At 35.3% G+C, this 11,786-nt stretch overlaps 1 protein-coding gene across 2 annotated transcripts; it reads right to left on the bottom strand.

Moving 5' to 3' along the window:
- Positions 1–5,556: 5,556 nt before the first annotated feature.
- LOC127076523 (RPM1-interacting protein 4) lies at positions 5,557–8,020 on the bottom strand. Of its 2 annotated transcripts, none has more exons than XM_051018195.1 (4): positions 7,797–8,020; positions 6,335–6,892; positions 6,023–6,211; positions 5,557–5,932 (listed from the first exon to the last, which is right to left on the bottom strand). In XM_051018195.1, the coding sequence occupies exons 1-4, from the start codon at positions 7,800–7,802 to the stop codon at positions 5,903–5,905; spliced, it is 783 nt and encodes a 260-aa protein (XP_050874152.1). In that variant the 5' UTR covers positions 7,803–8,020; the 3' UTR covers positions 5,557–5,902. The 2 variants fall into 2 exon arrangements, with proteins under 2 accessions (XP_050874152.1, XP_050874151.1); XM_051018194.1 differs by having other exon boundaries at positions 6,335–6,919; positions 7,797–7,966.
- Between the last annotated feature and the right edge of the window lie 3,766 nt (positions 8,021–11,786).

Raw genomic sequence — 11,786 nt, 5'->3', positions numbered from 1 at the left:
TCTGGTTAATGCTTTGATGACACCACGCGGAAGCCAAATTTTTCCTCAAGTAACATGAGGAACATCAGGACAACCAAAGTGTCACATTAACCGTAGCCATCATTTTAACCATTCCAGTATACGCCGGATAGTCGCGATGATCTATTGCTACTTACCTAAGGTACACTAGATCCGGGTGTAGGATTTTTCACTCAAGCATAGGATACCCAAGCAATCCCTTAAAAGCAAATCAAACAATTCAAATAAGTGATCTTGTTTTTTAAGGTAACCTCTCTTTTTGTAGTCCCCAGCAGAGTCGCCAGTTCTGTCATACGGTGAACTGACTTGGGGTATTTTTCTTTTTATCGCAATGTCGCGGATAGCAAGAGTCGCCACCGACTTTTCTTTTATCCAATAAGGAAAGGTGGAAAAGAACAGGAAAGACCTCAATAGATTTTGGGTTCGGGAGGTACATTATACAAAGGGAAGGTGTTAGCACCCTTTGTATCCATGGTTATCCATGGGCTCTTAATTGCTGGATCACTTATATTTTTGTCTGAAAAGTGTTCGTGAATTGTTTAAAAAATGTTTCGAAAAGAGAGTTTAACTTTGTAATGATTCTCGTATGAATGTATACAAAGTATTTATCTCGTTTGATTTTGAAAACGGTTTAGAAAAATGTAACTTGGTAATGATTCTAGTATGAATGTATACCAAGCGGTGATTTTCTAGGATTTGCAAAGTGTGAGGGGTGGGAAATGTTTTAGGTTATGATCCAGCAATTGAGAGTTATACCTTCCTAAGGTCGTTATGAACGTTTCCTATCCTTATGAGGGTAAAACTGTCCTTACTATTGAGAAGTAAGTAATTTTACCCTTTGGATGTTTAAGGGTCATCGTAGGGTCATCGATAGGTCATTGAAGGCAACAGTTGTAAGGATACCTTAGCATTCGAAGGGACGATCATCATTTAACCGTAGGCTACACCGAAGGGTCATCGAGGGACGAAATCATATATTCGAAGGCAACATCCGAGGGACTATGATTTATTTTATGATGATTTACTCGAAGGGTCTTTGCTAAGTGTATCCCCACGTTCGCGGGACATGACCGTAATACCGTAATATCGTAAGGCACAAGAGAGGTCCAAGATCACATATTTAAAGGCCATATTTTAAAGTCAATTAGGTAATTAGGATGAGCCTTCACATTAAAATCAATACATTAAAATTAATACATTAAAATTAATACATTAAAATTAATACATTAAAATTAACACATTAAAATTAATTAAGCAATTTAGGGTGAGTCTCCACAAGGGTATCCCACAAATAAAGTGGAAGACCTAAACGACGATCTTTTTTTCTGGGACATATGAACCTTTACAAAATTCAGCAAACGGGTTAGAATACCAATCAGGGTGCAATCGAGGATTACACCGCAAAAGAAAACACAGCAGCATGAATGTCAGGCAAAACAGTGCATAATTAACATAGAATAGATCAGGTTACGCATAGGACATAACAAATATCAACGACTGTCCCGTTCGCCTCTGCCTCGCCTAGCGAGGGCCTAGCGAATACTCGCTACATGCTCGCTTAGCGATGTGCTAGCGAGCGGCTGCGGGTTTTGAATTTCAGAACAGTATGATCTCAGCATGCTGCATGACTTATTGCATTCAATTACAGAAATAATATGGTCAAACATTCAGGGTATTCAGGCGTACTGGAATTCACATGCAAAGTCTAATTACATATCAAAAATTCAATCATGATGCATTATGTATTTAGAGATTACAAATTGGAAGCATAAAACAATAATGATACGCAAACCTGTTTGCAATGGAGTGGTAATGCTGAATTGGCAAGTCACTTTTGGTATCGGGTTGGGTTGGGCGGCGGTAACTTCGGTGCGGATGAGCGGCCGTCAGGGTTTCTTCACTCCGACTTCTCTGGGCTACTCTCCAGGGTTTCTATGCTAGGGTTTCCGTCCGTCTTCTTCTGTTTTCGTCCCCCTTTTCATTACTGAAGTGCTGGTATTTATAATGCTCTTTTTTGTGACCTAATGGGCTCAGAGTGAAGCCCAGAATTTTCTGTTATCTGTCAGCTTCGCTAGGCGAGCGTGTAGCGAGCGTGTAGCGAACGTGTAGCGAACGTTCGCTAGGCGAGCGTGTAGCGAACGTTCGCTAGGCGAGCGTGTAGCGAACGTGTAGCGAACAGGCCAGTTTGGGCCATTTTCTGGATTGGGCCATTCGTGAGCTGGGCCTTTGTTCCTTTAAGATCAGTGTCATAAAAATGAGTCGGAATGCCCTGAAAAATGTCTTAAAGTATTAATGGGCAAATTTTGGGGTATGACAGTGGGGAAGTTTATGTTGTTAGTGGTCAAGATCCAGATTATTGGTCATATTTTGAGGCATATAACTTAATCAAAGGGTTTGATATTGAGTTTGATGTTGGGACTGTGAAAATATGGTGGAAACGTGATGTTGGTAGTTTAAAAGACAATTAAAAACCTTTTAAGGATGATGGAGATGCTTGTGAGTTAGCTATATTTGTAATTGGTCATAAGTGTGATTTTGATGTATTCACTGAGTCAAAAGTAGTTATAGGAGAGGTTACCTTTATGGAAAAGGTTTGAGAAAAAGACAAGGGAAAGAAATATGAAGCAGGGGTTGGGGAAAAATTTGAGTCAGGGGTTGAATCTTCAGATGAATCTGTGGAGGGTGTGCCTTTTGATGACAATGAGGAGGAGAAGATAAAAGGATTTAATGAAGGTTTAGATGAAGGTATGGATGAAGGTGGATCTTGAAGGGTAGATAAAGGCTTGAATGAAGGAGTTGATGGTGAACCTAGAGATGATGAGAACTCAAGTTAATCATTCAATAACATAGGTATCACACAAGAGATCGATAAGGAACATGTTATTGAAGAAGAATACATAACGAATGAACTTGATAGTGGCATAAATGATGATAGTTATGATGATAGGCCTAGTGTAATTAGGTTCAAAAAGATGATGTCCTTAGTAAGCATTTTACTTTCAAGGTTGGAATGGAGTTTTCTTCATCGACACTGTTTAAGAAAGCTATACTAGATCATAATGTTTTGATTGGGAGGGAAGTGAGGTTTGAAAAAAATAATGTCAATAGGTGTAGGGTGATATGTAAAGACAAAAAAACTTGTAAATATATTGTCTTGTGTAGTAGAGTTTTAACCACCACAACATTTAGATAAAGACTCTATTTCACAAGCACAAGTGTGGAAGACAGTTTTTCAACAAAAGTGTCAAAGCAGAGTAGATTGCAAAGGTTATTGTTGATGGCTTGAAGAATAATACAAAAATGACATTAAATGAGGTGGTAGCAGATGTGAGACTTAAGTATGGAACTGATATTTTAGGTTATAGAGCTTTCAAGGCAAGGCAGCTGACCAGACATATTGTAGAAGGGGATTCTAGCAAACAATACAATTTTCTTTGGTCATATGGTGCTGAGTTGAGGAGGGTTTCACCAGGAAACACTTTCAAGATCAACATTAATAGTCCAGTTCCAGGATTGCCACCAAAATTTGAAAGGTGCTATATATATTTTGATGGAACAAAGAAGGCTTTAACAAAAGCATGCAAGCCATTTATTAGCTTAGATGGATGTCATTTGAAGAACAAATATGGTGATATATTATTGATTGTTGTTGGGAGAGATCCTAATAATCAATATTTGCACATTTCTTTTAGAGTTGTTGAGAATGAAACAAAGAATTCATGGAGTTGGTTTATGAAGTTGCTTCTTGAAGACATTGGAGAAAGAAGATGGTGTTTCATTTCTGATCAACAAAAGGTAAGTTTTCATATTATATTGTTTACTTAAATTGTTTGTTCTGAACTCGTTTACTTAACTAGTTTATGTTGTTTACTTAAATTGATTCATTTTCCCTTTACTATGTTTACAATCTAACTGAATTTGTTTGTTCTGATGCAAAAGGACTGGTAAATGTTTTTGAGGAGGAGTTCTCAGGTTTTGAACACATATTTTATCTAAGGCACTTGTATGCAAACTTTAAGAAGAAGTTTGGAAGAGGAACATTGTTTAGAGATCTGATGATGGCTGCAGCAAATGAAACTTATTTTGAGGCACATGAGTCTAAGATGTTACAAATCAAGGAGGTCAATTTGGATGCATATGAATGGTTAAGGCCTATTCCCAAAACAAAATAGTGTAAACATGTTTTTCCTTTCTATTCTAAGTGTGATGTCCTAATGAACAATCTAAGTGAGTCTTTCAATGCAAACATTCTTGTTCTTCTTCATTGAACAATCATACAGCTTCTTCAACATTTCATAAGCTTGTGTGTCCTTCATGTTGCTCTCATCTTTGCTCCAATCTTCATCAACAGATTCATATACCTCATTTCCTTTTGCTAGGTCTTCATCTCATATGAATAAATTGCAAGTTTCCTCGCTTTGTCAAAATGGGCATCTCCAGGAAAGCTTTCCTTTGTTAGGTCCATTCTTGTAGTGGTATGATATTAAACGAGCATTACAAGCACGCATTCCACTTATACGGTTGCTCACGGTTGTGTAATGAGAAAAACCAGATTTGATGTGCCTCGAGGAAGATGGCATTGGAGTGAAGAAGGAGATTTCGAATACGGTTGATGAAGAAAGGGGATTCGTAAACGACTATGGAAGAAATGGGATTCCAAAACAGCTGTGAAGAAAGGGGAAACGAGGATTGAAAGAATTAAGACAACATATCATACATAATATCACTATTATTTAAATAATAAATCCATGGCAGTATGTCATTCGTCACAAATTATCCCATTTGACCTTCCACGTAGACATCCATTAAGTCATTTTGACGGGAGGGGCCAATTTTGGAGACGAAAAAATTTAAAATGACGATTGTTTGAAAGAAATGTTTAGAGGAATTAAAAATGAAATTTGGAATGTTTACGAGGACGTCAAACATATTTAATCCAAAATTTTAAAATCAATTCAACAATTTACCTATTTACATAAACTAATGAGACGAGTAAGACCTAACTTTGAGTTTGGTCCACATGTCTATTTATGGATGATTAAGGTGCGAAGTAATAATATAATATTGTTCATAGTATTTAAAAATAAGTTGTAGAGACAAAATCTCATCTGACTCATATTTTTTTATAAATTCGATATCTTCTACACGCAACTACAGTCAGTAGAGATTAAACTTTCAAATCAGAAAGACCACGATTAACGGCAAAGCTCTCCATGAAAGATTTAACAGGTTGGTTTGTCAAAAGATTAAGGCTCTACCAGAACCTCCTCCCAAGACATTGTTTTGAAAGCCATCCAATGTCATTTAATGGAACTAGTCCCATTGCGATAGTATGTTATGACATACTACTGCAAAAAGTTGTATTTTAATTTGCCTTGAAAAAAGTTGTAGACTGCCTTCATTCAACTAAGCTTTGTTTAACAAGTTCATCTTTCTGTCTGCAGCTGGTTATAGGAAGTGATTACCAAGTTCATAACAACATCTTCTGTAACAATTTTCTATTAGATCGTGTCCAAATTAAAGTACACAAGTTCAGCATTGACTTCAACACAGAATCAATCTCTTATATATTTTGGATAAATACAGTTAAATTGAATAGTAAGATCATAACAGTAACACCACAGAATGCTAAAAAAAGAAAAAATCACAATCTTGCAAGCAAAATGTCTTTTTGCTGCGCCCATTTGAAAGAAAAAACATACCGGAAAGAAGAAAAAAAGAGCACAAAGTAGTTATATGACAGAAGCAATTCAATGATATGTCTTCCCGCAAGGAAAGAGAACCGTGGATATTTACAAGTGCGACACAAACCTCGTGATCATTCACAACACTATTTTCACTTTCTTTTCTTTTCACAAAATAACACTTCAAACTTTCCGAAAAATCATTTTTTCCCCCAAGCAAAGCAGCAACACTGGAGAAGCAAAGAGTACGAAGTTAATCATCAATTTGATCTCTAGTCGAGTTTTTAAACCATTGAGTTAAACAAGAACTGCAGGCATACCTGGACTTTGCCATTGGAAGGTTGGTTGCGGATAACATGCGGCCTCTCGTTAGGTGTGCCGGGTGCATGTCCGGGCCCACCCTGTCTCTCTGCTCTCACCTTGTTGAAAATGTGAGTATAGCCCTCGGCGGATGCAGGGTTACTCACATCCCATTCGCCGAATTTTGGAACAGCCGCGCCTTTCTCAGGCTGCAACATCACAATGCCAAAATCACAACATATTTGCAAAAGAAAATTTCATAAAGATATCCACATTTTTACTCTTCATGTCATGCATGGTAACAAAATAGGATGGCAGAAAAGAAAACTAACAGTTTCATCCCCTCGATTAACTGGTCTTAGCCGAGATCTTCCTGGTGTACCATGGCTGCTGTCATAGGAATTCTTTGCTTCCAATGAGGGACTATCTTTTCCCGGAGCTTTAGCTTGACGATGAAGGGGTGATCGTTCAACGCTGTACTCAGACCCAGCAGTACTTTGTCTTGAAGGTCTTCGTCGGTTATCAGCAGAACCTACTCCAAGACGAGGTGTAGAGTCATTGGAACTCCGATTGCCTACATTGTCATGACGAGCTGGAGAGTCAGCATATTGCTTAGGATCACCATCTTCGAGACTCTTACGTAACTCAATTGTTGCTCGCGCTGATCCCTTCCCATATAGATCCTCTGAATCTACTCTAGGTTTGGATTTGGAAGGAGGTGGTTGTTCAGACGATGAATTATCAAGAACTAAATCAGGATTTTCTTCAGGGTCATTTGGGTTTATCATCTTTGTGCCAGTTCGACCTTTCCGAGCTTTGTCAAAATATGCCGTATAAGGAACATTGTCACTACCCTCCCAATTGCCAAATTTTGGTACATGAGTACGTTGCTGCCGAATTGACACATTCAAAAGATTCTGTTAAGTAGTTTTTCAATAAAAGTTAATCTACAAATCTTACTATCAGACGGATTTACCGATTCTTGTTTTAATAGCTGATTAACTTAACATTACAGATTCTTGTTTTCAAGCCTAAATGATTCGGGGTGAGGAACATATGGAACAATAATGAGACAATTTACCGATGAAAAAAAAAGTTTCGATCACTTCTAATATCAGTAACTCTAGTCCTGTGCTTGAGCACTGCAGATTCACTTTCTTGCTTAAACTATATCGTCAAACATTAAGCATCGTTTCAGTCTTTGCTATCGGTATTGTTGGAGTTCCACATTGCGAGGCTCTCAGGCAGACAAATGTATATATACGGTTAGGCAACCTCATCTATGAACTAGCTTTTGAAAGTGAAATATACACCGATTTAACATGGTACCAGAATCGAACGAAGCGGATATTGCTAGGTTGGACGTCATCATCAGGGTTCGATCCGTGGTACTCATGATTGTGTATGCGAGTTTCTAGTGGTTATTCTTACACCAAAATTAATAAGTAATCACACTTCCAATTAGAATTATAATGAAAAAACTATAAACCCCTAAATTAGAAACCCAGCATGATTTAAACTATGAAACTAGCATATAGATAAAAACCTAGAAAACTAATCCAATATGATTCTCATAATAAGCAAGTTGACCAAAAGAAATTAAAGTCTAATTTTGGTCAACTATTTTAAAGCAATAGAAGATGAAAATACACCTCACAAGACAACAGCAACAAAAAAATACAAAAGAAGATGAACAAACACAATTTTTTTCAACAATCATAAACACACAAAACATAACCAAACCATGAACACGACACACACAATATATAAAAAAGAGAAGGGAAAAAAACTTACTGCCATTTCCGTTCTAGGTTGAAAAAGCACCAAGAACTTGAAGAGCAAAAATCTCCAAAAAGAAATTTAAAAAATTGAGCTTTTTTGAATCAATTTCAGTTGAAGTAAAGAGCTCCTCCACAAAATTGAATGACCAAGCAAGAGAGAGAAGTTTAGAAAAAGGTTTATCAACAGTTGACCGGCGCCACCGGTAACGTTTGACTATTATTTTTTTGTCTGTCATTTCCATGTCAAAGTCATGCAGAGCAATAAGTTTTTTTATATTAAAAAATAAAAACTTGACTAATTATATTTTCAAATTTTTGAAATGAATGATAATATTTTTATAAAAAAAAAATTCTTTTACTCGAATCGGATGAATAAAAGTCAAAAAATTAAATCCGAGATTAGGATATTTATTTAAGTTAGAAAAGATTCAGATGAATTATAATTTAAAAAATATAATTATATTTTTCATAAAAAAAGTTAACTTACATTCTTAATTAGGTATTTCCTTCGTCCCATATTATAAGTAAATTTCACCTTTTTAAATTTATTAAATAATTAATGTATCTGGTTTATTATATAGATCAGATACATTAATTATTTAATGAATCTAAAAAGATGAAATTTGTTTATAATATGGGATGGAGGAAGTATGAAGCAAATGAAGATTTATTTAACCTTGAAGAATTAAATTTTAAATTTGTGTGTGGCATTGAATCTCTTTAACCAGTTATCTCATGAGTAATGTGTATTGGCTTGGGTTTTTTTTTCTTGGATAGTTGTTTATTTAACTTTTATAAAATGCATGGTTGCTTTTTAATAATAGTTTTGCATAGTTGAATAATAATGTGAACGTTTTTGGTGGTTGGATATTCATTGCAAGTTGTGGATTTATATCGTCATTTTAAAACATGACGTAAGTAAATGATAAATATTTATTAAAACATTAAAAAACAATTCGTGGCATGTTAAAGTTTTTGGACATATTCAGTGCCATCAATCACTATCAAGTACTGTACCTTAGATTATTTGTTTTCTCTATACAAAATGTTTTTTTTAATAAGAGTTGATAATATATGTTACAATCAAGAGTATCACGAAAAAGAATAACTAAGCTCCATTAAAAATTTGAGAGCCTAAATAAATAAATGTATATCTTTCTCTTAACTATATATTTGGGTTTACATTGATCCCTTAATTATTTTTTGCGTCATCTTGATCCTTTATCTATTTAATAGATGCATATGAGTCTTTTCCGTCCATTTAGTTAAGTTATGTGTCAGCTGAGTTGGCAATGGTATCAATTTGTTTTTTCGTTTTCATCTTTCTTACTACCAATCTACAACTAAAATAAAATTAGGACAACATTGATTCTTCGTTTTCATCACTTTCATCTTCCTTATTACAAATATGCAACTAAAATAAAATTATGGTAATATTGGTTCATCTTTTTCATCTTCATTTTTTTTGTTTTCTTCGAAGCATGAAGTCCGGCCAATGTTCTTCATTTATGAAGTAGAAGAACTCTCAAAGTTTCGAATCCAGTGTATACACAAGCTCGGGATGTGTACCAAAATGTCATTGTAGAGACAAAATTGTGATTCGTATGACAACAACTGATAAGAATTTTGGAAAGAATTTTAGGGTTGTCCAAATTTTAAGGTAAGCCCTAATTTCAGTTTGATTTATGTCCAAATGTGATAAGCCCGTTTTGATACATATATAAAATTTTCATAGATCCTTGCAAAGAGTGTGTGGTTTTTTCAATTGGTTTCATGAGGGTTTGAGAGATGAGAAGGGGCAACTTGTGATGAATATGTTGTAAAGCATAGCAAAGGAAGTTGATGATGCAAAAATGGAGTTTGAAAAAGTCAGAGTGACAAATGAAGAATTAGGGAAAGTTATGATGGAACTTCAAACTCAAGTGAACAAGATCTTGAAGTGGAAAAATACATGGAATATTATGTTTCTTGTAATCTTATGTGTATTGTTTTTTAGGATGTTTTAGAAGTATGTATCAGTTTGTATGGATGAGTTGGTATGTATCAGTTAGAAATATCAGTTTGTATCACTGTATTGTTATGGATAAGTTGGTATGTAACACATTGTATCAGTTTAATATGAGTTTGTTTGTTTGGAAAATTATTGTTTGTACCAGACCATAAACATATCAATTTTACGTAACGAGTTTACAATATCAGTTCACATAACATGAATTCCAAAATAATTTGCATAACACATAAATTGATTTGCATAATACACTACAGAATTCCAAGACATAATAGAATTCCACAAAGGCTCCAAAATGACATTGACATAATACATAAACATGTTCAAGATACATTACATAATATCAAAGTGATTCAAAGTGGTTAATATTACAACCAAATTGCTTCAAAATACATGTTAAAACTATTAACTAGACAATGGCTAAATAACACTAGATGTTCTTCTTTGGTGTGATTCTCTTGGTTGGAGTAAACCTCCTGGTTGTTGGGCTAACTAGATTATTGGTTGCAGTTAATCTTGTTGTTGGTCCTGGGGGTACAAATGGTCTTCTTACACCTAAATTTTGTGTCTTGTCATTTCCTTGAGTTACTTGAGTTGCATTGTCTTAAGTAGCTTGCCTTTTCCCTTGATTTGATTAAGTTGTCTTGCCCTAAGATGACTTAGTTGGTTGAGTTGCTGACCTTTTTCCTTGAGTTGATTGAGTTGCCTTTCCTTGAGATGACTGAGTAACATTCTTGTAAACTTGAGTTTCCTGAGATTGTTTAGTAGCATTCATACTTTCTTGAGTTGCATTACCCTGAAATCACTGAGTAGCATTACCCTGAGGTTGCTGAGTAATATTGTCTGAGATTACTGAGTTGCATTGCCTTGAGATTGTTGAATTGCATTGCATTGAGATTGCTGAGTAACATTGCCCTAAGTTTCCTACTGTGAAACTTGAGTTGCTATTGTAACCTTATAAGTTAATTTGTTGTGTCCTTCTTTTTGGCACTTACTGCATTTGACTATGAAACCTGTTCTTCTCATTTTTTTATCAGTCCCATCAATTTCCCCTTGTTCAAAGTTCCTTCTCTTTTTTGGTATATCAAACATCTTTCTATACTTAGGAGGTTGCACATCCGGATATGGTGTCTTAACCCAAATATTTGATCCATTCACATGGTAAATCGCATGCTTGTAGACTGCCATATACCTAGATTTCATGTAATACTCATGGATATAATCATCAATCTTAAAAGTTCCTACTCTTCATAGCTGACAATGCATGAAGACGTGGACGTCCTGTGAGATCCCATCTTCTGCAAGAGCGTATGTAGTCTTTCAAATTTACAATGAATGTTTATGCTGGGTTTTCTACATGCATTTCTTCAAACATGTGTTCATCGGACATCCTACAACATGTTTAATATATCAGTACTAACCATAATAATCATTGTTACAAGTTACAATAATAACCAATGTTTCGTACCTGACAAGCCATAAGTTGGTGAATGTGTTTGTTCTATCAATCTTCCTTATAATGTCAGGTAGAATCTCATTATCATAGAAATTTTGAAACCTCATTCTATTATTTGTCCATCTCTCCACTATGTAGATTATGATCTCTTCCAACATGGTGACTAATGGTTTAGCCATTGAGTCAAGAATAACACTATTAAAAGACTCTGACATGTTGTTGAGAACAACATCACACTTGTTAATTGTTCTAAAATATGATCTACTCCAATATCTTGGTGGGGTCTTCATCATATGGAGATATGCACCTTCACTGATCAATCTCATTCCCCTAATCTCTCTTTCCCAAGCTTGTGAGTATGTTGATTTTGTAGCTTTCCATATAATTTCCTTCAACATCTTTCCAGGACACCTCTTCCTTATAATGTTATACAAATGCCTCACACAGAATCTTTGTTCAACATTAGGCAAAGGATCATCTATTGCAGGTAAGAGGTCCTGCAAAACATCATACATAACAGAAAATTATCAAGTTTACAT

Source organism: Lathyrus oleraceus, chromosome 4 (assembly GCF_024323335.1).
Source record: "Lathyrus oleraceus cultivar Zhongwan6 chromosome 4, CAAS_Psat_ZW6_1.0, whole genome shotgun sequence".
Classification (NCBI taxonomy): domain Eukaryota; kingdom Viridiplantae; phylum Streptophyta; class Magnoliopsida; order Fabales; family Fabaceae; genus Lathyrus; species Lathyrus oleraceus.
The sequence above is the reverse complement of the archived record's forward strand: the minus strand, read 5'-3'. Positions and strand labels throughout refer to the sequence as shown.

Bases quoted from the DNA above. Each gene is read 5' to 3' on its own strand.
- LOC127076523 (XM_051018194.1), bottom strand. The intron at 6,212-6,334 runs GTTAGTTTTCTT...GTGATGTTGCAG, and splicing joins TTAATCGAGGGGATGAAACT to CCTGAGAAAGGCGCGGCTGT. The intron at 5,933-6,022 runs GTATGCCTGCAG...TTGCTTCTCCAG, and splicing joins CTTCCAATGGCAAAGTCCAG to TGTTGCTGCTTTGCTTGGGG.